At 42.3% G+C, this 27,078-nt stretch overlaps 1 protein-coding gene across 3 annotated transcripts in view; it reads left to right on the top strand.

Annotated features, from left to right (window-relative positions):
- The window catches only part of TLK1 (tousled like kinase 1), a 289,858-nt gene that overhangs the window by 48,448 nt on the left and 214,332 nt on the right, over window positions 1-27,078 (top strand). For all 3 annotated transcript variants that reach the window (XM_069733125.1, XM_069733127.1, XM_069733129.1), the window contains one exon: window positions 26,939-27,001. In XM_069733125.1, coding sequence (XP_069589226.1) covers window positions 26,956-27,001 — 46 coding nt within the window. In that variant the 5' untranslated portion in view covers window positions 26,939-26,955. The remainder of the gene's footprint in view (window positions 1-26,938; window positions 27,002-27,078) is intronic.

The raw sequence follows: 27,078 nt of genomic DNA, 5'->3' as shown, positions 1-27,078 counted from the left end.
TCCGCAGCGGATTGGCCGCTGCGGATTTGTAGCAGTGTTCCATCAGGTTTACAGTACCATGTAAACCTATGGAAAACCAAATCCGCTCTGCCCATGGTGTGGAAAATACCGCGCGGAAACGCTGTGTTGTATTTTCCGCAGCATGTCAATTCTTTGTGCGGATTCCGCAGCGTTTTACACCTATTCCTCAATAGGAATCCGCAGGTGAAATCTGCACAAAAAAACACTGGAAATCCGCAGTAAATCCGCAGGTAAAACGCAGTGCCTTTTACCTGCGGATTTTTCAAAAATGGGGCGGAAAAATCTCACACGAATCCGCAACGTGGGCACATAGCCTTAGGGTTAGGGTTGGAATTAGGGCTAGGGTTGGAAATAGGGTTAAGATTAGGCTTGTGGTTAGGGTTAGGGGTGTGTTGGGATTAAAGTTGTGGTTAGGGTTGGGATTAGGGTTACGGGTGTGTTGGGGTTAGGGTAGGAATTAGGGTTATGGCTAGAGTTGGGATTAGGGTTAGGGGTGTGTTGGGGTTAGTGTTGGAGTTAGAATTGAGGGGTTTCCACTGTTTAGGCACGTCAGGGGGTCTCCAAACACAACATGGCGCCACCATTGATTCCAGCCAATCTTGCGTTCAAAAAGTCAAATGGTACTCCCTCCCTTCCGAGCCCTGACGTGCACCCAAACAGTGGTTTACCCCCACATATGGGGTACCAGCATACTCAGGACAAGCTGGGCAAAAACTATTGGGGTCCAATTTCTCCTGTTACCCTTGTGAAAATAAAAAATTGCTTGCTAAAACATAATTTTTGAGGAAAGAAAAATGATTTTTTATTTTCACGGCTCTGCGTTATAAACTTATGTGAAGTACTTGGGGGTTCAAAGTGCTCACCACACATCTAGATACGTTCATTGGGGGGTCTAGTTTCTAAAATGGGGTCACTTGTGGGGGGTTTCTATTGTTTAGGCACATCAGGGGCTCTGCAAACGTAACATGATGCCCGCAGACCATTCCATCAAAGTCTGCATTTCAAAAGTCACTACTTCCCTTCCGAGCCACGACGTGTGCCCAAACAGTGGTTTCGCCCCACATATGGGGTATCAGCGTACTCAGGACAAACTGGACAACCACTTTTGGGGTCCAATTTCTTCTGTTACTCTTGTGAAAATAAAAAATTGCAGGCTAAAAAATTTTTGAGGAAAGAAAAATGATTTTTTATTTTCACGGCTCTGCGTTATAAACTTATTTGTAGCACTTGGGGGTTTAAAGTGCTCATCGCACATCTAGATTAGTTCCATGGGAGGTCTAGTTTCCAAAATGGGGTCACTTGTGGGGGAGCTCCAATGTTTAGGCACACGGGGGCTCTCCAAACGCGACATGGTGTCCGCTAAAGATTGGAGCCAATTTTTCATTGAAAAAGTCAAATGGCGTTTCTTCCCTCCCGAGCCCTGTCGTGCGCCCAAACAGTGGTTCCCCCCACATATGAAGTATCAGCGTACTCAGGAAAAATTGTACAATAACTTTTGGGGTCCAGTTTCTGTTTTTACCCTTGGGAAAATGAAAAAATTGTAGCTAAAATATCATTTTTGTGACTAAAAAGTTACATGTTCATTTTTTCCTTCCATGTTGCTTCTGCTGCTGTGAAGCACCTGAAGGGTTAATAAACTTCTTGAATGTGGTTTTGAGTACCTTGAGGGGTGCAGTTTTTACAATGGTGTCACTTTTGGGTATTTTCAGCCATATAGACCCCTCAAACTGACTTCAAATGTGAGGTGGTGCCTAAAAAAATGGTTTTGTAAATTTTGTTGTAAAAATGAGAAATCGCTGGTCAAATTTTAACCCTTATAACTTCCTAGCAAAAAAAATGTTGTTACCAAAATTGTGCTGATGTAAAGTAAACATGTGGGAAATGTTATTTATTAACTATTTTGTGTCACATAACTCTCTCGTTTAACAGAATAAAAATTCAAAATGTGAAAATTGCGAAATTATAAATTTTCACAAAATTTCCATTTTTGTTACAAATAAACGCAAAAATTATCGACGTAAATTTACCACTAACATGAAGCCCAATATGTCACGGAAAAACAATCTCAGAACCGCTAGGATCCGTTGAAGCGTTCCTGAGTTATTACCTCATAAAGGGACACTGGTCAGAATTGCAAAAAACGGCAAGGTCTTTAAGGTCAAAATAGGCTGGGTCATGAAGGAGTTAACTAGATGTCTTGTATGTTATTTGTGTGTGTATGTGTATATACAGTTGTGCTCAAAAGTTTCCATACAGCGGCAGAATTTTTGCTTTCTTGGCCGTTTTTTTAGCGAATATGAATGATAACACCAAAACTTTTTCTCCACTCATGGTTAGTGGTGGGGTGAAGCCATTTACTGTCAAACTTTCTCTTTTTAAATCATAAGGACAACCCAAAACATATTTTAAACAATATGTACCAGCAGATTATAACTATGGTGTCATGTAAATACCTTTTATATAGTAGGCTATACTTTTTAATAAAACAATTCTTTTAAGTGCCATAGAAAGAAAAGGCATTCAGACATGAAGTAGTTTTCTAAAGGTTGATCTCTTATCCTGCTCTCGGCAATCTCTGGCATTTCTGTTAAGAATGAATGGAGTAATCGTTCTCGAGGTCGGTGGGAGCCACAGTGGTTGGACCCCATTTATCGGAAAGTTATCCGCTATCCAATCGATGGGGGATAACTTTTAAACTTGAAAACACCTGTGTCATCTTTAGTTTAAAGATCACACTTTTAGCATACGTATATTTTTTACAGCTTTATTCCCATAATGGTAAGTTATCCTTTATTCATAGCATGGGAGATAACACGTTAATCTCTGGGGGTCCGATGAATGGGATCTGATCTGCAAGTACCTGTGAGGGATCATTAAACATTGTGACTAAGCTTACATAATGAATTCTTGTATGTCCTATTCTGCCAGATAGGTGGTAACACCCCGGGGTGTTACCCATTAAGTTAGAGATGCTAAGCGTTGAGCTCTTTATTATTGATAAATCGAGGCAGATTAGGGGCATAATTCTATCTATCTATCTATCTATCTATCTATCTATCTATCTATCTATCTATCTATCTATCTATCCTGAAGTATTTTTAGATAATTCAATAAAAGTTACATTTTAAGGTTTTATAGTGAGGGTTACTTGGGGTTCTCCCCAATTTATAATAATAAATAATCTTTATTTTTATATAGCGCTAACATATTCCGCAGCGCTTTACAGTTTGCACACATTATTATCGCTGTCCCCAATGGGACTCACAATCTAAATTCCCTATCAGTATGTCTTTGGAATGTGGGAGGAAACCGGAGAACCCAGAAGAAACCCACGCAAACACGGGGATAACATACAAACTCCTTGCAGATGTTGTCCTGCTAGGAGTTTGCATGTTCTCCCCGTGTTTGCGAGGGTTTCCTCCTTGTACTCTGGTTTCCTCCTCCTAATAATACTTTTCCTCTGATTGTTCCTCACCCAGTTTTGGCTTACAAATACTGATGTAAGATACTGACCAAATACTGATAGTATGACCGTAGCCTTACACTGAAAACCTAAACTAAAGAAAAATGTTCATCGCTTTACAGGCACCGTCATCATTCGCTTTCACCATTGGGGCTCACAATAGAAATTCACTATCAGCATTTCTTTTAAATGTGGGTAGAAACTAGAGAATCCAGAGGAAACTTAAGCAAACATATGAAGAACATCCTTGGTATGATACCATAAAATGGAGCTACTAGGAGTTTACTAAGCTCCCATAGACTTCACTAGAAAAAGTTGTATACATTCTTAATCATTTATAATCTTAATCATTTCTTGGCCACCATCACCTAATCTTATTTAATGGGAACATGAGTGTCCCATGAATCCTAGTAGGTGACGTGAACTTAGGGTGGAGCTGCCACTTCGGTTTTGGATGTATTTTATGAATATCTTATACAGATTGTCTAACAGGTCTAGCCTGTCATACATGTGTGTCATTAATTGGGACACATTAACTTTCCTTGCAGGAAGCAACCTTTTTTGGTGTAGGACAGTGTTTTCATCATCTCCAGTCCTCAAGACCCACTACCAGACCATTTTTCCAAATTTCCTTAGTATTGCCTAGGTGATGCATCATCTGCAAAACTGTGGAAATCCTAAAAGCATGATCCATTGGTGGGCCTTGAGGACTGGAGTTGAGGACTATTGGTGTAAGACTTTTAAAGTGAACCTGAAAGCACAGAATGACTGTTCAAACCAAGCACAGGCACTCTGTGCATCATGGCGGGGCCAAACGTTTAAGCGCATCTTTCCACCTTCTTCTTTTTCAACTATCTCTGCTCTTCGCTGGTTCTATAAAGCCCGAGCTGTCAATCAAAGAAGTGAAAGAGAGGGGGTCACATGGTGATGATTACAGTGGAAAGCTAACAGAACAGTTGGGTCACGTCATGGTTCTTGGTTTGAACAGTCATTTTGAGGTGACAGTCCCTTTGATGAATGAGTTTTCCCCCTCCATGATCAAACTGTTTGAGTAAGTGGCCTGACTTTCTCTAAGACTCAATTTAGACTTTCATGAAAGGCAGTCTGAGTTCGTGGCATGATGTCCAGACCAAGCACAGGTCTACTGACCTAAACTCCATAGCCCCCTCAACTTAACAAAAAATAAAATAAAAAATCATCTAATATAAAACCAGATTCAAGCAGTAGGTTATTTTTTGATGACCCGCTCCCTTTAAAGGGAACCTGATGAGTTAGGAGAGATTTCACTCATTTTAAATGTTGTGTTCTATCTGACAAAAAGGGATTATCCAAAATGGTAAATTCCTATAATTTATAACTGTTCTTTAAAAAAAAAACAAAAAAAAAAACTTTTTTTGTTTTATTAAAATTCTCAGCCAACTATATCTACAATTAGATTTTTGCCATCGTGTAAATTTTCAATATCCCTTATTTTTTTTTAAAACCATGGTAAAGGATAGTAGATTTTTTGCACTCGGCCTTCACATATTTACTGATGTATTTGTAAAGGTTTGTGCCTTGAACCGGCAGAAGCCTGAAATATAAGTGTTGTCACGATAGCAAAAAAAGAAGTCATTCTATTTAAAACAAAACAGATCCATTTAAAAATAGCATAATGAGCAATAAACACCATTCAGGGACAGCGATGGAGGCAATGTGTGAATATTTCTTCCTTATGCATGAAGCCACACTACCTCAATTCCACTGCAGGACATACTGAAGGATTACATAACTCATCACTTAGTCACGGTCACATTATTTATACGTTGTACGTATATTGGAGACTTTTAATCGGTCTATTGTATTTTTATACTGGTAATTAATATAATTCAAGAGGGACTGAGACCATTTTTTTTACAACAATTTGTATATGATCATAATTGGAGGGTAAATAAATTGTAGAGTTTGTTAAAACTTCCATCACAATACTGCGCTATTCTACCCATCAAACACCCTATCAATATTTTTCATTTCAATTGTTAAAAAAAAAAAAAAAATATAGAAGGCTAGACCCTGGTGTAACTAGTCTTAGACTTGGGCGAAAAACATTATTAATATGGTACAGTACATCCTAGATATAGGAAATATGGCTATAAAAGTGAGTGTTAACATTTGCATTTACTATTATTAACTGACCATCTAAGTATGGTAATTAAAGGGTTATTCCAAAGACAGAAAGTTATCACCTATTCGTAAGACGGGATAACGTTCGACATGTACACACTTAAGTTTTTTTCTTTTTAAGGTTTCATATATGATGAGTTTTCTAGTGGAAATTGCTTCAAGAAACTCTATTTGGTGGTTTTGTGAGGGTTTTTTTAAAATAATTTTGTAAAAGGTGTTTTTCTCTGTCCCCCATGACGGCACCATGGAGAGAGGGGATCCGCCCACCAAGGACAGGAAACCTACAGATAAAAAGGCGGTACCTCTCTCGCGCATCAGTTCGGTTTCCTGTCCTTGATGGGAGACCTACAGAAGACATACCTAGTCGCGGGAATTCCGGGCCCAATCAGTCCAACTCAGGCAGCGGGGGTCCCCCTGTCTCAGCTGGTGTGGTGTCCCGAGGCACCACCTCTGGGGTCAGGGGCCTCTAGGGTGTGCGGGCAGAGGCGGCAAGGAGGAGCGCGGCCACCTTTGGGTAAGAAGAACAGCACAGCAGCAGCATCCCGTGGGGGTCCCTCTGAGGAGGTAACGCTGGTGCGGCCTCCCCGGGGGTTCCGGGAACCAGCGCTCATGCGCAGAGATGCGCGATGCCATCTTGTGGGCGGTCCTGCAGGAATTCTGTTCTCGGCGGCACTGCGCATGCGCGAGAGTTCGGGCGCGATTTGGCGCAATGCATGTCTGGGAAAACTAGACACAGTGCAGGCGCCGGCATTCAAACAGCACAGATGCCGGGAACAAGCTGCCGCTACATAGAGGAAGCAGCCCCAGGTCGAACGCTTCCTATGGAGCTCGACCAGCGTTCCCCTGCCATCATGAGCGACCTGGAGGGATCACCCCTATCCAGATCTACACCGCAGCCGCCGTCACAGCAGCAGCAGCAAAAACGGAGGCCTCAAAAGGGGCACCAAGAAGTGACCGGTAAAGGACGCTCAGGATCAATGCACAGCAAGGAGTCCAGCGCAGCGTCCGATACAAGGGATAAACAAACGCCAGATCCCCAGCCGGTACTTATGGGTCCACCAGGTGGTGAGTGATCTTCGTGAATGTTAGGGATTAATAAGGGCCTATATTTGTCTCTTTTCCTTAGGGGAAGAAAAGTTGTTGCAAATCCAAGCATAAAGTATGTGCCCTCTGTAGGGAGGATCTCTCCCCCCCCCCACATGGGAGAAGAGAATGTGTAGCTCATGCATTCAGCAGTGTGCGAAGGGCTTCCCGGGTTCGCCACAGACCTCAGAACCCTGATAAAAAGCCAGGTGGAAGATACCTTTAAATCCCTACAGGGGGGGAAAAAACAGAGAAAGATCAGGCACAAGATCCCCTAAACCTGAATCCAGTGACTCAGATAGTGAAGAAGGGGACTCAGATACTTCTAATTCTTCCTTCACCTCATCTTCTTCATCTTCCACCGGAGGTCGTAGCTGCTTTCCCATAGAAGAAACTGATAGCCCTATTAAAGCAGTCAGAAACACTATGGGTCTGGCCGACCCTCATCCAAAAAAGTCAGTACAGGACATCATGTTTGGGAGTCTTGAACAAAAGAAGAGAAAGGCCTTTCCACTTAACGAAAAAATCCTGGCCCTGATTAAAAAAGAATGGAGAAAGCCCATAAGAAAAGCTCTACTCACACGAAAAAGGAAGTACCCCATTGATGACCAATCCTGCTCTTTCTGGGAAAGAGCTCCCAAGCTAGATGTCGCTATCGCCAAAGACTCAATAAAGTATGTCCTGCCATTCGGAGACATGGTAGTCCTGAAGGATCCCATGGACAAAAAAAGCAGACACATTCCTAAAAAGCTCATGGGAGGCAGCTGGGGAGGATTAAAACCAGCAGTAGCCGCTGCATGCACATCCTGTTCCCTAATGGTCTGGCTTGACGAACTAGAAAGCGACATTAAAAATAGATCATCTCGAGACTCAATTCTAAATATCTTACCAGTAATGCGGGGGGCCGCTTCTTTCCTAGCAGATGCGTCTGCAGACTCAATTAGACTAGCGGCTAGGTCGGCGGTTTCCTCTAACGCAGCTAGGCGGGCTCTCTGGCTAAAGTGTTGGCCAGGGAACCTTCAGACAAAGTCCAAGCTGTGTACCATCCCCTGTGAAGGAGAATTTTTATTCGGGCTCACTCTAGATGACATCCTGGATAAGGCGGGGGATAAGAAGAAATCATTTCACACCCTCGCTTATCCCTCCTACAGGAGGCCCTTTCGGAACAAGAGGTTTATCCGTAGGAAGCAGGGAAAGAACCAGGATAGGTGGGAGGATAAGAAAAATAAAAACAAGGGGTTCATGTTTAACAAAAGTCCCACTGATAACAAAAAATGTGCCCAATGAACTTTTGCCCCAGGTCAGGGGAAGACTGTCCAAATTTCTCCCAACCTGGGAGAAAATTACCAGCAGTCCATGGATATTGGACATAATCAAATCAGGACTGGAACTATGTTTTCACAAAATTCCTCATCACTTCTACATGACAACATCTTTCAGATCGTCGGCAGAGGAACAACTCGCGCTACAGCAGGAAATAATGACACTGGCAGACAAAGCAGTTCTTCTGGAAGTTCCCCCCAAGAAAGAGGGAAAGGATTCTATTCCCCCCTCTTTCTGAGGAAAAAACCAGATGGGTCCTACAGGACGATTATAAATCTGAAAAACCTAAACAAGTACCTAAATGTGCAGCCTTTCAAGATGGAAACAGTAAAAACATCAATAAAAATGTTGTTCCCACTTTGTTTCATGGCAGTTCTAGACTTGAAGGACGCATATTACCATGTCCCTATTCACAAAGACCACCAAACATTCCTCAGAATTGCGGTCCACATGGGGGGGGGGGGGTGATAAGACATTACCAATTTGCGGCCCTCCCATTCAGGCTAGCCATAGCTCCCCGTGTTTTTACCAAGCTGATAGCAGAAGTGATGGCTCACCTAAGGGAGCAGGACACCTTAATCGTGCCATATCTCGACGATCTCCTGGTAATCGGCAACTCTCCCCAACATTGCGAGAGACAATTGAAAAAGATTATGCAGTCTCTAGAGAACCTGGGCTGGCTGGTGAACTTGGCAAAGTCCAAGTTAATACCATGCCAAGTCCAGGAATATCTGGGCGTCTTATTGGACTCCGTCAGGCAGGATTGCCGCCTTCCTTACGAGAAAGTGCAAAAAATGATCAGCCTAGTCTCCAGAATGAGGGATCTCCCATCCATATCCCTGAGTCAAGCAATGTCACTCCTGGGGTCCATGATGGGTTGCATCCCTGCAGTCCAATGGGCTCAACTCCATTCAAGGGATCTTCAATGGCAAATTTTGTAAGAAGAAATTTTTCTAGGAGGAAATTTAGAAGGTCGGTTCAGTTTGTCTCCAAACACAATACTCTCCCTAGATTGGTGGACGTCATGGGACAATCTGTCATGTGGGGTCCCCCGGGTAACCCCGGTCTCAAAAATAGTGACCACAGATTCAAGTCCCAGTGGGTGGGGGGCACATCTGGACGATCTCATAACCCAGGGGGTATGACCAGACAACCTAAAGGGGGCATCCATCAACATGAAGGAACTTCTGGTCAAATTCACCCTCTTAGAGTTCATAAATCCCCTTCACTCCCATCACGTCAGTCATGTCAGACAACAGAGTGGTGGTAGCATATCTGAATCACCAGGGGGGTACCCGTTCCCGAAACCTAATGGAGATGGCAAAATCAATCTTCCAGATAGCAGAAAAAAACTTCAGTCCTTGACAGGCCTTCACATTAAAAAAGTAAACAATCACAAAGCTGACTTTCTGAGTCGGTCCCGCCTGAAACAAGGGGAATGGGAACTAAATCCGGCTGTATTCAATCTCGGAGAGGTGGGGAGCGCCTCATATAGACCTCTTTGCGAACAATCCGAAGAAAAAGGTAGACACATTTTGCTCCATAACACCACTGGGGAACCCAGTAGCATTGGACGCATTCCTGATTCCCTGGAACCACCGGCTAGCTTATGCTTTTCCCCCATTAGCTCTAATTCCAGCGGTCCTGAGAAAAATTCGGGAAGATAGAGCTTGTGTAATCCTGATAGCTCCATTCTGCCCGAAAAGGCAATGGTTATCCTGGATGAGGAGGATGTCCATCTCCATCCCCTGGATACTTCCGGATAATCCGGATCTCCTCCAGGGACGAGTACAACATCCACAGGTTGCAAGTTTACACTTGACAGCCTGGAATTTGAAAGGGGGCTATTCGAACAGAGGGTTTTCACCAGGGCTAGTATCTACCCTACTACAAAGTAGAAAACCTGTAACAACTAAACAATACGGGAGAATCTGGAAAAAATTCCTTTCATCCTCAGGCGCCACAATAGGTGAAGAAATTCCCCTGAATGACATTCTAGAGTTCCTACCAAAGGGTTTAAAAATGGGTCTGGCCAAGAGCACCCTAAAAGTACATATAGCAGCTTTATGGGCGCTGTTTAATTACAACTTGGCAGCGAATCGTTGGGTTTCCTGGTTTGTCAGAGCAGCAGCGAGGTCAAGACCTCTGGTCTCGCGCAGCACCCCTCAGTGGGATCTAAACCTAGTCCTTACGGCCCTGACTAAACCTCCCTTCGAACCCTTAGCAGATGTCCCATTAAAAACCTTATCTCTTAAAACTTCACTATTGATCGCCCTCACCTCAGCCCGCAGGGTCAGTGACATACAAGCTTTATCTGTCAACCCCCCTTTCATTCGAATCCTGGACGACAGGGTAATTCCATAGAGCACAGGAGATATCCTTTCCCTCCTTTTGCCCTAACCCCCAAAACGAGCAGGAAGAATCCTTACACACATTGGATGTTAGGAGATACTTGATGCACTACATTGAAGCCACTAGGGAGTGTAGGGAGGATGGATATCTTTTTGTCTGTTTCCAGGGTCCCCGAAAGGGGAAGAAAGCATCAAAAAGCACCCTAGCAAGATGGATCAGAGATGCCATCAGCCTATCGTACTCATCAAGTGGGGTGCCAATCCCAGGAGAAATCAGAGCACACGCAACGAGAGCCGTAGCGACCTCCTGGGCGGAGAGGGCCGGAGCTTCAATTGATCAGATATGTAGAGCTCCTACCTGGTCTTTCCCCCTCAACATTCTATAAGCGCTATAGATTGGACCTTATCTCTTCCTCAGATCTCACCTTCAGGAAAAGGGTTCTGGAAGCGGTGGTCCCTCCCTAAATGTACAGTCTCTGCAATTCTCTCCGTGGTGCCGTCATGGGGGACAGAGAAAAATATAGTTACTTACCGATAACGGTATTTCTCTGAGCCCGTTGACGGCACTCGTACATTCCCTCCCTTCACATAAGAGAGCGCACATTGATAGAATGTACCTATACTAAACACCTAAGTAAATAACCACGCGGTATCTCGGTTAAAGTCTTCAAGTAACGTTGATTTAGATTCTGTTTTAACTTGAACATGCTCTGTAAACAACTGATGGGGGAGAGAGGTACCAGCTTTTTATCTGTAGGTTTCCTGTCCTTGGTGGGCGGATCTCCTCCGTGGTGCTGTCATGGGCTCAGAGAAATACCATTATCGGTAAGTAACTATATTTTTTTTCCTGAAGCTTTTTTTTTTTGCTGTCTTGTAATTGGGCGGTGCCTAGTTTAGAGCGAATTACATCTAAGACTACTGTTAACGGGTTGTCCAAGAATGTAATAAAAGGGTCCCCATCATATAATTCAAACTGCAGCCGGTCTTAGTCACATGTCAAGACAGGTTGCAGTCTGAAGAAACATGGCCTCCAACTAGCAGGAGCTATATCGTAAGGACAAGTATTGGAGCTTCTGCCAGAGAAATTGGACAGGAGAAGACATAAATATTTTCTTTGGCTAACTCAGCATGTTAGAAAAATATCCTTTGTGTTTAGTCAGCCATTAGAAGATTTATTTCTTCTCCTGTCACGCACTTTTCTCTTTTGGCAGCTTCGATATGTGTGCTGACAATACAGCTCCTCCGTCAGTTGAGTAACATCTCTGGAGCTGTGTTTTTTTCAGACATCCTGACATATGAAAAGTACAGGATGCTGTTTGAATTAGGTGACAGGGCTCATTTTATTACATTCTTGGACAACCCCTTTAAAGAAGTGACATGCAGAGTTATTTTTCCTACCTGACGTTTTTGAAAGCTTGAAGTAGAAAAAAACTCACTTAAATTAACTCACTCAATTAAAAAAAAGAACATTACTGTAGCGCGAGCTACCCAAGTAAGGCACTATCATTAAATATAAAATAACAAAGTGACTTGTACTTGTAACACTGCGAACATGTGTATCTCAATAGGAAAGAGGCAACTTTGTCATGCCATAAGATAATGGCATAACTTGTAACAAACTTCCCCATAGATAAATACTTTAAAATAACCTGGTAGAGAGGAAATTCGCAGGATAAACAATAACATTGTCCTTCGTCTCAACGCACGTTCCGCCAATCTTCATCAGGAGAGGCAAAGAGTCAGAGGATTACCTGAAAATACCATATTACAGAGGAAGGTCACGACCCATGTTACTAAATATGATTGAGTCTTGTCAGCAAATCTCTTGTGTGAACAGCTGATAAGCTCCCACAAGAAAAAATAACAACACCATTCAGACCTAAGTAACTATACAAGCTTTCAATAAATGTTGAGCTAACTGGGTAAAAGCATTTTGTTGCTCCAAAGTTAGATGTAGTAATATTTCTGCAACTGATGAATATATAATATATACAGTGTGTATGTGTATTTATATGTGTGTATATATACAGTACAGACCAAATGTTTGGACACACCTCATTTAAAGATTTTTCTGTATTTTCATGACTATGAAAATTGTACATTCACACTGAAGGTATCAAAACTATGAATTGACACATGTGGAATTATATACTTAACAAAAAAGTGTGAAACAACTGAAAATATGTCTTATATTCTAGGTTCTTCAAAGTAGCCACCTTTTGCTTTGATGACTGCTTTGCACACTCTTGGCATTCTCTTGATGAGCTTCAAGAGGTAGTCACTGGGAATGGTCTTCCAACAATCTTGAAGGAGTTCCCAGAGATGCTTAGCACTTGTTGGCCCTCTTGCCTTCACTCTGCGGTCCAGTTCACCCCAAACCATCTCGATTGGGTTCAGGACTGGTGACTGTGGAGGCCAGGTCATCTGGCGTAGCACCCCATCACTCTCCTTCTTGGTCAAATAGCCCTTACACAGCCTGGAGGTGTGTTTGGGGTTATTGTCCTGTTGAAAAATAAATGATGATCCAACTAAATGCAAACTGGATGGAATAGCATGCCGCTGCAAGATACTGTGGTAGCCATGCTGATTCAGTATGCCTTCAATTTTGAATAAATCCCCAACAGTGTCACCAGCAAAGCACCCCCACACCATCACACCTCCTCCTCCATGCTTCACGGTGGGAACCAGGCATGTAGAGTCCATCCATTCACCTTTTCTGCGTCGCACAAAGACACGGTGGTTGGAACCAAAGATCTCAAATTTGGACTCATCAGACCAAAGCACAGATTTCCACTGGTCTAATGTCCATTCCTTGTGTTCTTTAGCCCAAACAAGTCTCTTCTGCTTGTTGCCTGTCCTTAGCAGTGGTTTCCTAGCAGCTATTTTACCATGAAGGCCTGCTGCACAAAGTCTCCTCTTAACAGTTGTTGTAGAGATGTGTCTGCTGCTAGAACTCTGTGTGGCATTGACCTGGTCTCTAATCTGAGCTGCTGTTAACCAGCGATTTCTGAGGCTAGTGACTTGGATAAACTTATCCTCAGAAGCAGAGGTGACTCTTGGTCTTCCTTTCCTGGGGCGGTCCTCATGTGAGCCAGTTTCTTTGTAGCGCTTGATGGTTTTTGCCACTGGACTTGGGGACACTTTCAAAGTTTTCTCAATTTTTCGGACTGACACCTTCATTTCTTAAAGTAATGATGGCCACTCGATTTTCTTTACTTAGCTGCTTTTTTCTTGCCATAATACAAATTCTAACAGTGTATTCAGTAGGACTATCAACTGTGTATCCACCAGACTTCTGCACAACACAACTGATGGTCCCAACCCCATTTATACGGCAAGAAATCCCACTTATTAAACCTGACAGGGCACACCTGTGAAGTGAAAACCATTCCCGGTGACTACCTCTTGAAGCTCATCAAGAGAATGCCAAGAGTGTGCAAGCAGTGATCAAAGCAAAAGGTGGCTGCTTTGAAGAATGTAGAATATAAGACATATTTTAAGTTGTTTCACACTTTTTTGTTAAGTATATAATTCCACATGTGTTAATTCATAGTTTTGATGCCTTCAGTGTGAATGTACAATTTTCATAGTCATGAAAATACAGAAAAAACTTTAAATGAGATGGTGTGTCCAAACTTTTGGTCTGTTCTGTGTGTGTAATATATATATATATATACACATATATATATTGTAGCATGGCTAAAGGGTGTGTAGTCGACGGGAGGTATGTGTCACCTAGGTGGCGTGTCGCTGTTATGTAGCCTGGAGTGTTTTCTTTATTTCACATAGCCATGTATATCTGTGTTTCAGGACCTGTGGTGATGGTCAGACCACATGTCTAGTCATGTGATGGGATACTGGGTGTGGTTAGCTCTATATAAGACAGGCTAATGCTTTACACAGGAGATATGTGTGGAGGTGAAACCCTACTGAGTGTGTTAAGGCTCCAGGACTGAGACTGAAGGTCTGCACACTTGCTTTTCTTTCCTGAGCCAAAGGCTATTTGTTTTCTGTTATTTTTTGCCATGTGGTTTATGAAGCAATAAACCCTGTGAACTTTTAAAGGAACGTGTCTTCTGAGTATCAGCCATCGCACCTGAGTGAGTGAAATCCCTACAATTGGTGGAGAATGTGGGCAGCGTTCCCAGCGGAGACATAAGTCTATTTTTTGAATGTCCTGGGTCAAGTCTGTTGCAAGCCAGCAAGCATTGCCGGGGAAAATGGAGGACCTGCTGAAACACTTGTTCCAGATGCAGCAAGAGACCAACAACCTGTTGATGCAGCAGATACAACAGTGCCAGCAGGAGCATCAGCAGCAGATGCAGCTTCTGGCAACCGCCATCCAGGGCAAGACGAGCACCCCAACCCCAGGTCTGGCTGATGACACCCACGTCTGGAAGACGGTAAGACGCGCATTGCACAAAATGACCCCCGGGGATGATGTTGAGGCCTTCCTGTCAGTGTTTGAGAGGGTTGCTGAGAGGGAAAAACTTCCGCCAGAGCAGTGGGCAGAGGTACTGGCGCCATATCTGACGGGAGAACCCCAGAAGGCGTACTATGACTTGACCTTGCAGGATGCTAAGGAGTATCACAAATTGAAAGCTGAGGTTCTCGCACGTTTGGGGTGACACTGACTGTCAGGGCACAGCAAGTTCACTGCTGGGCCTATCACCGGGACAAACCACCTCGCTCCCAAATATTTGATCTGTTGCACCTGGTCCAGAAATGGCTGCAGCCAGAGTCATCTACACCTGCACAGATGTTAGAACGGGTGATGATGGATCGGCTTCTCCATTCCCTCCCGAGGCCTATACAGTCTAGGGTTGCCCAGGGTGATCCCCAGAATGCCGACGAGCTGATCGGACTGGTTGAGAGATACCAAAGGGCTGGAAGGCTCCGGGAGGCAACCCATGCCGTACTGGGGGTCCCAGAAGGGAATTGAGTCCCAAAAAGGGGTGGGGCGTCCAAGGTCACAAAAGGCGGGGGAGGTGGTGCCCAAGGTCCCTACGGGTGATATTATTTGCTGGAGGTGCCACAAGCCAGGACATATAGCTGCTCGTTGTTCCCAGACTACTGAACAGATGGACTGCAGCATGGGACGCCATAGTTCATACTATGCATATCCAGCCTGCAGTGTGAACTCTCCGCCCATCGAGGGACCTCAAACGTGTCCCGTAAAGGTGAACGGTCGAGCGGTAACGGCGCTGTTAGACTCGGGGAGCTTAGTGACCCTGGTGAGCGCCACTTTTCCTCTTCACCTGCTCCCGGGAAAGAAGGTCGGAGTGCGATGCATACATGGAGATGCAAAGGACTATCCTATGGCCAGGGTGCACATTGAAACGGCATGTGGCACTGAGTCTCATATAGTCGGCGTCGTTCAGGACTTGTTGCACCCTATAATTATTGGCCGGGATTTCTGTTTGTTTAGGGAATTGTGGGGAAAAGGTTCTGAGCTCCCTAGCATGAGTAGGGAACCAATGAACCCTGGAAGGGTGTCGCCACACCCAGAGACAGACAGGTTTCCTTTTTGTGTTCTGGTTGGGGATGAGGAGGAAGTGTCCCCTGCATCTGACATTCTGGAGTTAGAAGTAACCGGTGAAAATTTTGGGACTGCCCAACATAGGAACCCCACTCTGAGGGAAGCCTTTAATAATGTCACAGTTATTAACGGGGTGGTACAGGAGCCGGGGGCAGACACAAGATTTCCCCATTTTCAGATGAGTGGGGAGTTGTACCGGGTCACGAAAATAAGGGAGGAGTTGGTAGAGCAGTTGGTAGTGCCGGGTCCATATAGACGGAAGGTGTTGGACATGGCCTATTCACACATCTTGGGTGGACACCTAGGGGTGGAAAAAACGCAGGAACGGGTTGTGCAGAGGTTCTATTGGCCTGGGTGTCACCGGGAAATAGTGAACTATTGCAGGTCCTGTCCTACATGTCAGCTAACTGCTCCCACTCCTCATTTCCGTAACCCCCTTGTGCCATTGCCCATTATTGAGGTGCCGTTCGAGAGAATTGCCATGGACTTGGTCGGTCCCTTAGTTAAATCAGCCCGGGGCCATCAGTTTATATTAGTCATCCTGGACTATGCCACACGCTATCCTGAGGCAATTCCCTTGAGAAATTCATCCTCGAAGAGTATAGCCCGCGAGTTGGTCCATGTGTTTTCCCGGACAGGTCTGCCGAAGGAGATCCTCGGTGTACCATCCCCAGTCAGATGGCCATGTTGAGAGATTTAACAAGACACTGAAGAGTATGCTGAGAAAAGCTATAGAGAAAGACGGTAGAGACTGGGATTGTCTCTTACCGTATCTGATGTTTTCCATTCGTGAAGTTCCACAGGCCTCCACAGGGTTCTCACCATTTGAGCTTCTATATGGCCGACATCCGCGAGGACTCCTGGATATAGCCAAGGAAACCTGGGAGGCCGAAGTCACGCCCCACAGAAGCGTCATTGAGCATGTGGCCCTGATGCAGCAGAGGATTGCAAAGGTGATGCCTGTCGTGAAAGAACACCTCCTCCAGGCACAAGAAACTCATGCCAGGGTCTACAGCCGGTCTGCAAGAGTTGGGCAGTTCAATCCGGGAGACCGAGTTCTTGTGTTAGTTCCGACGGTGGAAAGCAAGTTCTTGGCCAAATGGCAAGGGCCATATGAGGTCGTCGAGAAATTTGGTGAGGTAAATTATAAAATTCACCAACCAGGAAGACTGAAACCATTCCAAAATTACCATGTCAACCTCATCAAGCCATGGCAAGATAGAGAGCCGGCAGTAACTTCATCTTTGTTAAGCAACCCAGAAGGTGAGGTTGGAGCGGTTACTATAGCGGAGACGCTATCGAAGACCCAGAAACAGCAGTGCCGGGAGTTACTCCAGAAAAACAGGGACCTGTTTCCAGAGTTGCCAGGACACATTAAGGTCATAGAGCACGAGGTCCTAACAGAGCCACATGTGCGGGTGAACGTGAAGCCCTATCGTATTCCTGAGGCTTGTCGAGAAGTAATCTCCAAGGAGGCGGAGCGTATGTTAAAGCTTGGAGTCATTGAGGAATCCAAGAGCAGTTGGTCGAGTCCAATTGTCCTGGTCCCAAAACTTGATGGAGAGTTGAGGTTTTGCAACGATTATCGGAAGTTGAATGAAGTCTCCAAGTTCGACGCTTATCCCATGCCCTGCGTTGATGAGCTCATCGAAAGGCTTGGGCACGCCAGATATATAACCACCTTGAATTTGACGAAGGGGTATTGGCAGATCCCCATGGCACAGGAAGCCAAGGAGAAGACGGCGTTTTCTACACCAGATGGATGCTTCCAGTATGTCAGGATGCCGTTTGGCTCCGGCGACCTTCCAGAGGGCTATGGATAGAGTCCTTGCACCCCATAAGCCATACGCTGCAGAGTACGTGGATGATATCGTCATCTTTAGCCCGGACTGGGAAAGTCATCTGGAAAAGGTCTAAGCGGTGTTTGATGCTTTAAGAGGGGCGGGGTTTACAATAAACCGAAGAAATGTGCCTTGGGTAAGGAAGAAGCTAAGTACCTAGGCTATATAGTGGGTCGTGGAGAAATAAAGCCTCAAATCAGGAAAGTGGAGGCAATCCAAACATGGCCAAAACCACTCTCCAAAAAGCAATTTAAAGCCTTTCTGGGAATCGTGGGATATTACAGGATGTTCATCCCGAACTTCGCCACAGTGGCTGCGCCTCTGACCGATCTGCTAAAGGGGACAAAATCAGTGATGGTTAAATGGTCCGAAGAGACAGAATCGGCCTTCCAAGAATTGAAAGGGGCTCTGTGTAAGCAACCCGTTCTGATGGCCCCAGATTTCAAGAAAGAATTTATTCTTCAGACAGATACCTCAGATGTTGGGGTAGGAGCAGTCCTTTACCAAGAGCTACATGGGGAGGAACATCCTATTCTCTATCTGAGTAGAAAGCTGCCTTCATCCGAGAAGAACTACTCCGTCGTAGAAAAAGAGTGTTTGGCCATAAAGTGGGCGGTGGACACGTTACGGTACTATCTGCTGGGGCGTAAATTCAGACTAATATCCGACCATGCCCCACTTAAGTGGATGAGGGAAACAAAAGGTAGGAATGCTATGGTCACCCGTTGGTTTTTAGCCTTGCAGGACGTCAGTTTCCATGTGGAACATAGGGCCGGAAAGCTGCACGGTAATGCGGATGCCCTATCAAGAATCTCTTGTTTACACAGGAGATATGTGTGGAGGTGAAACCCTCCTGAGTGTGTTAAAGCTCCAGGACTGAGACTGAAGGTCTGGACACTTGCTTTTCTTTCCTGAGCCAAAGGCTATTTGTTTTCTGTTATTTTTTGCCATGTGGTTTATGAACTTAAACAAATCGTACGCAATTGTCAGAGGGATTATTCATATACAGCTCACAGATATCCACCCTATATTAAAAATATCAACCTTTATTTAAACTTTAATAAATATAAACAACACACCAAACACCACAAGAAAGAAAACGAACCAGGGGTGTGCCTACCCCTACACTGGCCTAACTTCACCTACCTATTTGCGGAGGTTGGCACCCCAAAAACCTGCGCAGTGGCTCCCCCGCTCCTCGACGGCTCTCCCTGCTCACCCTATTGGGCCCTATATTGGCAGGGGGTGAGGAAGATGATGAATAAGCTGGTGAGAAAGAAGAAGAGGTATGTATGCAGTATTTTTCTATATAGATGTATAAATTGGTATTGCTTGGTGAAATGACTAGATTGGTACTTAGATGAAAAAACTAGATTGAAATTGTAGTTATTCTCAGAAAGCTTAGCTAATATGGTTTGATACAATGGCTAAACTAATATTCTAATGGAGCTACTAGGCTATGGTTGTGGATGCCTTCTACACTATATAATCAGTTCTACTCTACAATCGATTTATTCAAATAGGAATCTCTATGCTATGCTCCATGTGACAGGACACCTTATAAGATGTTCTTTATAAGAAGATAATTATACTTTTACTACCCCCTAGCAAGTCCTAGTATAAAGGGTGTATTTAGAATATATATAGAAGGAAATATTCTACATATCCTACTATGTCCAAGATGTACAGACAAAAACAGAGAAACTACACCCTACCAATCTAGATGTATCTCAATTACAGTGATATTAATACGCATATATAGGCCAGGAAAACAATATATATACAAAAATAAAAACAAAAACACCAAAAAACCTTAAAAACAGTATCAGATAATATTGGTCAAATGGCAACCCAAAATTTCACGCAGCCATTATACCCCATTTCAGATGTTTACGTCAACAACCGACTTCCAAGGCATATTGCCCATGTATATTATGTACCAGGTTCAAGTAATTTACTCGACGCGTTTCCCCTCTTAGCCGAGGTTCATCAGGAGAAGGATATAAACGAGGTACTTATCGTTATCACTGCAGATACAGATCTGAGGTGAGTCAATACATTACAGTGGTCGGGACAATCCCCTGTCTCATACCGAGACAGGGGATTGTCCCGACCACTGTAATGTATCGACTCACCTCAGATCTGTATCTGCAGTGATCTGTATCTGCAGTAATCAAACCATATTAGCTAAGCTTTCTGAGAATAACTACAATTACTGCATACATACCTCTTCTTCTTTCTCACCAGCTTATTCATCATCTTCCTCACCCCCTGCCACTATAGGGCCCAATAGGGTGAGCAGGGAGAGCCGTCGAGGAGCGGGGGCGCCACTGCGCAGGTTTTTAGGGTGCCAACCTCCGCAAATAGGTAGGTGAAGTTAGGCCAGTGTAGGGGTAGGCACACCCCTGGTTCTTTTTCTTTCTTGTGGTGTTTGGTGTGTTGTTTATATTTATTAAAGTTTAAATAAAGGTTGATATTTTTAATATGTGGTTTATGAAGCAATAAACCCTGTGAACTTTTAAAGGAACGTGTCTTCTGAGTATCAGCCGTCGCACCTGAGTGAATGAAATCCCTACAATATAATATATATAAAATCTCACCCCTTATTTCCCTAAATGTAAATGTCAAAATGCAAAAAGAAAATAATTAACATGTCTCATATTGCCGCTTGTGACCTTGCCCAAATATGAAAAAAATATTTATCTTGTATGGTCACTTCAAAAACAGAAAAAAAGAGATACCAGAATAAGAGTTTTTCTTTACCATCCCACCCCCTCCCCAAAATAAAAATGTTATAAAAACAATCAAATTCACCCCAAAATTCTATCAATAAAAACGGTTGATCGGCACTCAAAATACAAGACGTCATACAGGTTGATTGATGGAAAAGAAGTTAAGGTTTTTTTTTTTAACCACTGGGAAAAAAAAAAGCTATAAAATTTAGTAATGCCATAATTGTACTGGTCTACATAATAATGTTAATAAGTCTTTTTACCACATAGTGAATGCGGTAATAATTGAATAAAAAAACAATGACTGAGTTGCATTATTTATTTATTTACTTAGTTATTTCTTTTTTCACCATTTCTCCACACATGGATTTTTTCCCCCATTTTTTTTTAGGGCAGTATGTAATAAAATGAATGTCATTCAAAATTACTCTGCCTGGAAAAAATAATCGTTCATGCATACATCTTTGTTGATGGGAAATATAAAAAGAAAAGTTATAGCTCCTGGAAGAAAGGGAGAAAAAAAAGGAAAGCAAAAGGAAAAAAATAATTGACGGGTATATAAGAGTTAAAAGTAAAATTGCGTAACAGCCTTCCTTTTCAAATAATGGGTTGGAGGAATTATTAGAATGGACAAGTGCTGAATTAACTCCTTATGATTAATGTTGTGCTTCTTATCGTCTTTGCAGGCCTTTACTATAATTGCTTTCATGCTTTATATCAAAGGCAAACAGTAGGGTGTAAGCTATGTTTAAACTGCCTTTTTGCATAGTCATGGTCACCCCCAGCATAGTTTTTATACAGCTAAATGTAAACCTGTCCTGTGTTACATGAGTCACTATTATTTAATCCCAAACTTTTTCATAAGATCATTCTAACTTGTCAGATTAACTTCTTTTTTTTCCCTTTACTGGAAAAATTGTCTTTCAGTTTTTTCCTTAGATAAATAATCAACAAAGAAAAGACAATAATTCAAGAAGCCTTAAAAAAAAATCCAAACATACAAGTGGTGATATATATTATAGTAGCAGTGCTACTTGGGAGTGATATGAGGTATCACAGGAACTGTTTCTATTTAAAAGTATGGCTGGTTTATTGCAGTCCTCATAAACTACATCAACAGGAAACGCAAATACAGCCCTGGTCCAGCACAAAGTGAAACATAAAGTAACAAGTCCATACAACAGTGCTGGTTTGCCCACCTGACTTAGAGTCCAGTTTCTTAGTCCTTTAGCAAAGGCACCCAATCCAGGAGATCTGCACACCTCCATACACACAGACATGTGTGAGACAAACAGGTCTTAATTAACGAAGTGAACCACACCCAGGGGTGGAGATATGGAGAGCAGCATATGGTGCTGCACTCACTCATATGGCCTCACTTAAGGACACTGCCACCACCATGTATTACTGTAGGCGCCATGCATTCTCTTCTAAATTCATTTTCCAAAAGTGGGAAATAACCAAGGAGGGGTGGAGTTAAGAATTGGCTAAGATTCTGCCCTCTGATCAGCTTGTCTTTGCCACTGTATATTCAGTTATCCTATAGATTAATATTGGTTCTGCAAAGTTTTCTCAACTCTTGCTTAAAAAATCTACAATTGATTTAGATGACTACATTTTATATAGCTGCCAAAAAATGGTCACAGTTTCTGGATGATTGCTGTATTTGAAGTCGTAGTGGGGAAGAGTGTAGTCATTAAAATTGTTACTATAACATGTGAAAAAAAACATAAAAAAGCTAAAAATACACAAATGCTTTGACAGGCCTTAAGATGATTTTTTTTTTTGTTGTAGTCAACCAGGTCTCGAATATTTTGATAACCTTAGAAAGCCACAGTAGGAAATTGTCCTGCAGGACAGAAAATGCAATATTTTTGTGGATGCTAAGAATACACTTGCCCTTGTATTTTGCTATATGATGCTGGCCTGCACTATAACAGCAGAGGGTTTGGGCATCACCTGTGTGTTCTCCTGCAGCGAAGAAAGCAATTGTATTACTGGTATGCATTGGGTTGCTATGGCAACATACCTTTCTTTCTTTTTTAACATCATCCTTGACATTTTTGTAATAATATTTCTATAACTCGCGTGATACCACAGCAGTCATATTGTTCAAAGGCCTGACATGGGTACTCAGCCAAGATGAGCTGCTAACTGGGTTATCATATTGACCTGCTTTTATATCATGTACCACAGAAGTACGGTATGTTATTTTGTTATTAATGTATCTAGCAAAATTAATTGTAATGAAGCCAGTTCTCAGTTCTGACTTACTTGCCATATGCCTGTAAAGTGTGCAATAATGTTAAGTTCTCTCTCGTGTCTGAGATGTCTTCTACAATACTAGTATCTTTACCGCGGCCATGCACCGAAAGAGGTAGAGAAGGCAAAGTTCCCATTTAGTCATAGGTGTAAGTGTAGCTGTTGAAGTTTTCAAGCAATAGCCTGTATAGTTACACCCCTGTCTTTTGTTTTACTCTTGAAGAAAAAAATAAACTGTGACTAGGAATTGGAGACAGAGAGGTAGGTCCCTCCGATGTTTCCCCTCCCTGCACACATAAAGAGAGGCCTGTCAATCAAGTAATGAGGGGCAGGGAGAAGCCAGCAGAGACCTCCCTCTATAACTGGTCTTCCCAGTCACCTCGTTCCTGGAACTTGTATTTAACGAAGTTTATCCAGAAACGCAGTAGTATTTCAGAGTAAAACATTGATATTTCTTATTATTGAGCTGGCCCCTGATTCATGCTGCCCGATCACTGCTGTTTTCACTATATACTGCAGTGCTGTAGTATCACAATCTGTATAACAAGCGATGATGGCGATCACAGGTTCATGTCCCCCTTGGGAACTAAAAAATATATGTTTTTAAAAGTTTAAAAATAAAAAATTGAATCACTGAATCACTCCCTTTTTTGGTTTAATACCTTCCAGACATGGCGATTTTACATTTACGGTATTTGTTTTTGTATTTTGCCTCCCCTTCTTCTAATAGCATTAACATTTTTTTTTATATTTGTGGCAATATTGCCTTATGAGTTCCTGTGTTTTGTTTTTTTTCAGGATGATCTGTACTTTTGACATCCACCATCCATTTTATCATGTAATATACTGGAAAACTGGGGAAAAAAATCCAAATTTGTCAAAATTATGAAAAAACCCCTCCCACAATTCTGCAATTGTGTTTTAAGTTTTTACAACATTCATTTTACAGTAAGTTATGTAGCAATATGGTTCTCTATATCAGGAAATTTATTTTTCGGGCTATGGGGTTGTGGGAGGACCGGTCCTTTGCTCCCTGAGTTGACGGTTTTATTGATACCATTGTGAGGTAGATGCGACAATATGATTGCTTTTTATTGCGTTTTAAGGGGTGTTATGACGAGCCAAAAAATAAAGATTCTAAATTTCGACGTTTTGATATTTTTTCTCATAACTTTTATCGATCAGGTTTATTAAGTTTAGGTTTTGATAGACTAGAGTATTGGTGATGTGGAGATATATACATGTTTATTTTTAAGGGTAATTTGATTGTCTAGTTTTTTTATTTATTTTTGTTGTCATATTTTTAGAAACATTTCTATTTTTTTTATTTTTACTGTGTTTTTGTATTCCCGCATGTGGACTTGCAATCTGCATTTATTATATACACCAGTAGCATAGTATTGAAGTACATGTATATAGTAAAAGTCATGGTTTCCTATAAATGCCAGCCACTGCTTGGCTTTCACAGAAGTACCGTCATGACAGGCACGAGGGTCAGCAGCAGACTCCCGAGAATCAGAGCAACCAATTGTGTCATATGGCCACATGCCCACTGGTCCATGCTTTTTAAATGCTGCTATCAGGAATTGACAGAAGCATTGAACAGGTTAACTGCTGTGGGTGGAGCTGTTAGGGGCAGATGATGGCTGAATATCACAGCTATCATCTTCTGGAAATATGCAAGCTGACTTCTGTCAGGATCTTTAGCCAATCAGTGTGATCTGATAACTTCCGCAATATCATCTGGATTATGAACTATGTGCCCAGGAGAGATTTCAGGGAGTGAATTTAAAAAAAATTAGAATTAAGCAAAAAGATTCTTGGGACCTTGGTCCAGGAAGCAGGTCATAAACTCTGGGATTCCCAGACCAGAGCCCTGCAAATCTCCTCCTATCATCCAGTATCTGGTAGCCTTTTCTGCTATGTCACACAACAACAATGACTTTGCGCCAGTCATACTAATCTTAAGAGGCATTGGTGATGCACGCATGTAGGAGGAAATTCACACGACTCTAGTCTGGTGGCCACAGACTGCTGTACGGGGGCTGGAAAAAGCCAAGTGCTTCTTTTGGCAACCCCATAGACAATGAATAGAGTGGGGGTTGGACATGTGCACTACCTCCACATTCCAATGAGCCAAAGTGCCCCAATCTGCCAGTCATTTTGGACCCAACGGTTGGACCCCAACTGTTCTAAAAGTTAATGTTTATCCAATAGATAGGTGATTACTTCCTTTTACTGGACAGTCACCCATTAAGACAGGATTCTAGTGTTCTTAGTTGTAAGTTTACTTTCAGTTTATGTTAAATTTAAGTCAATGGAGTCTAGAGATATGAAACTAAAATAAAACAGAAGCACCGACTATAGCAGGCAAAATGAACAATTGTAAAATCACAAAAAGAAAATCATTGTGGAGTGTTGATGTATAGGAGAAAAAAATGGGATAGTGTAGGTCAAATGCTCCCAAATAAGGGGGGCAGGATAGGTGACAAAATTCACTGATCAGTGAGTGAAGTGTGGGAAAAAAACACAAGAAATAAGGTTATGAAATATTATAAATTAACAGAAAAGCGAGATGAAAGGGGTAAAAAAGAAAGCCCATATGAGTAGGAGAGAAGGGAGGTACAGGTTAGATGTTTAATGGGTTAAGAAGGTAGGTAGAAGAGCGCTAAAGATTGGGATAGGAGAGAAATTAAGACGTCCTAATCAAATGAGTATTGGACTAAAGAGGTCCACTGTCCATGAGCAAGTTTCTGATCCGGTTGTTCGGTCCAAAATACGATATGAGATATGGTGCTAGTATTTTTGTTTATGTGTATGAACCTTTTGCATTGGAAGTAGAGGAGGAGAGTGTGCCTCTCAGTCCAGGAGTTTGGGTGGAGTGATCTATGGTGACTGTAAGGAAATTATAGGTAATTTTTCCATTATGACATCTTTCAGTTCATGTATGTGACTCTGTATTTGGCATCCTTAGGATTAGGGGAAAAGTTCTTTGTTTTAAGCTTCATGAGCTCTGTCCTTCCTCAATGTGTGTGTCTCCAGTTTGTCTATATTAGTACAGATCTTCTGCCTTCTTTTACCCATTCTTCCAGATGTCTGAGGAGGCCTCTGATGTCATTAATGTGTTTAGTATTTACTGTTCTCACTTGTGATGTTCAGTTGTCTGATTTTGTGATCTTCCAACTTAAGTTCAACACGGACGGCAATTAACTTTAAACCATGTCTCGTAAAAAATACATCAGAGAGACGAGTATCATGCATTTTGGAGCTTTTTGGTCAGAAATGTTATAAAGCGATGACAAGAGTGTGCCTGAGGTGGAGGGTCCCCATCATCGTATGACCTCTTATCATCCTTCTTCTCCCTGTGTGCTGTGTATGGGCGACCTAGCTACTCAACGTCAAGAATAGACTTAAAGCCTTTTCCAATAGGTGTAAACTCTCAATAACCCGTAAATTACAGTAGACCAATTTTTAAAATCCTTATAAGCTGGTGGTAAAGCTCAATAAGACAGGATCATATATTTGCTTGCCAGTCTTGTATTGGAGATGTGAAAAAGAGACAAGCTCCATGTGATCACATGGTTGGGTTGTCAACCGATGAAAAATGGGATGATTTCACATAATTCTCTCCATTCATAACTGATGAATTATTGCTACTATCATCATTCCAGTACACACATCCTCCATCAGATCGGGTCATGTACTACTCTTTCACATGACTTTGAAACTAGCCATATATCGTCTGTGTTGGAGTCTTGGAGCCTCTTTAACAAGCACAATTTGAAGAAAGAAAAAAACCTTTACAGGATATTATGCAAATGGAAGACCTCTAAACTTCCAGATGTTATTTACAATCACATCTTGTAATCTTGTATGGTTTTTTCTTCTTCATCCTTACATCTCTCTTATTTCCTTATTTTCTTTCTGACCCAGATTCTTTTGTCTTTATCTTTCCAGAAGAGACAAAGAATTGTTTAATTCTTGATCAAATACATTTATTTTTTCCATGGTATATATTTTCCAAGCTTCTTGATCTGCAAAATTAAATTACTGTTTATTTTCTCAAATGTAATTTTTTTCTGCAATTAAATATATTTGCCCATTAAATTCAATCTGTTATCCACACTGAAAATTAACAATGGGTCATTTTTTTTTTCCAGCAAAAGGCGAGTTTTCAATGTCCTACACTTCTGTTGAGAACACTGACTATTTATTGCATTGGGGTGAGTATCTGCTTTATATACTTCATCTTTAGAATTTATGTAAATGACTGCATTTCCTCCTTCCACTTTTCTCATGT

Source organism: Ranitomeya imitator, chromosome 7, assembly GCF_032444005.1.
Source record: "Ranitomeya imitator isolate aRanImi1 chromosome 7, aRanImi1.pri, whole genome shotgun sequence".
NCBI classification, from domain to species: domain Eukaryota; kingdom Metazoa; phylum Chordata; class Amphibia; order Anura; family Dendrobatidae; genus Ranitomeya; species Ranitomeya imitator.
This window is presented reverse-complemented; position numbering and strand designations above follow the sequence as displayed.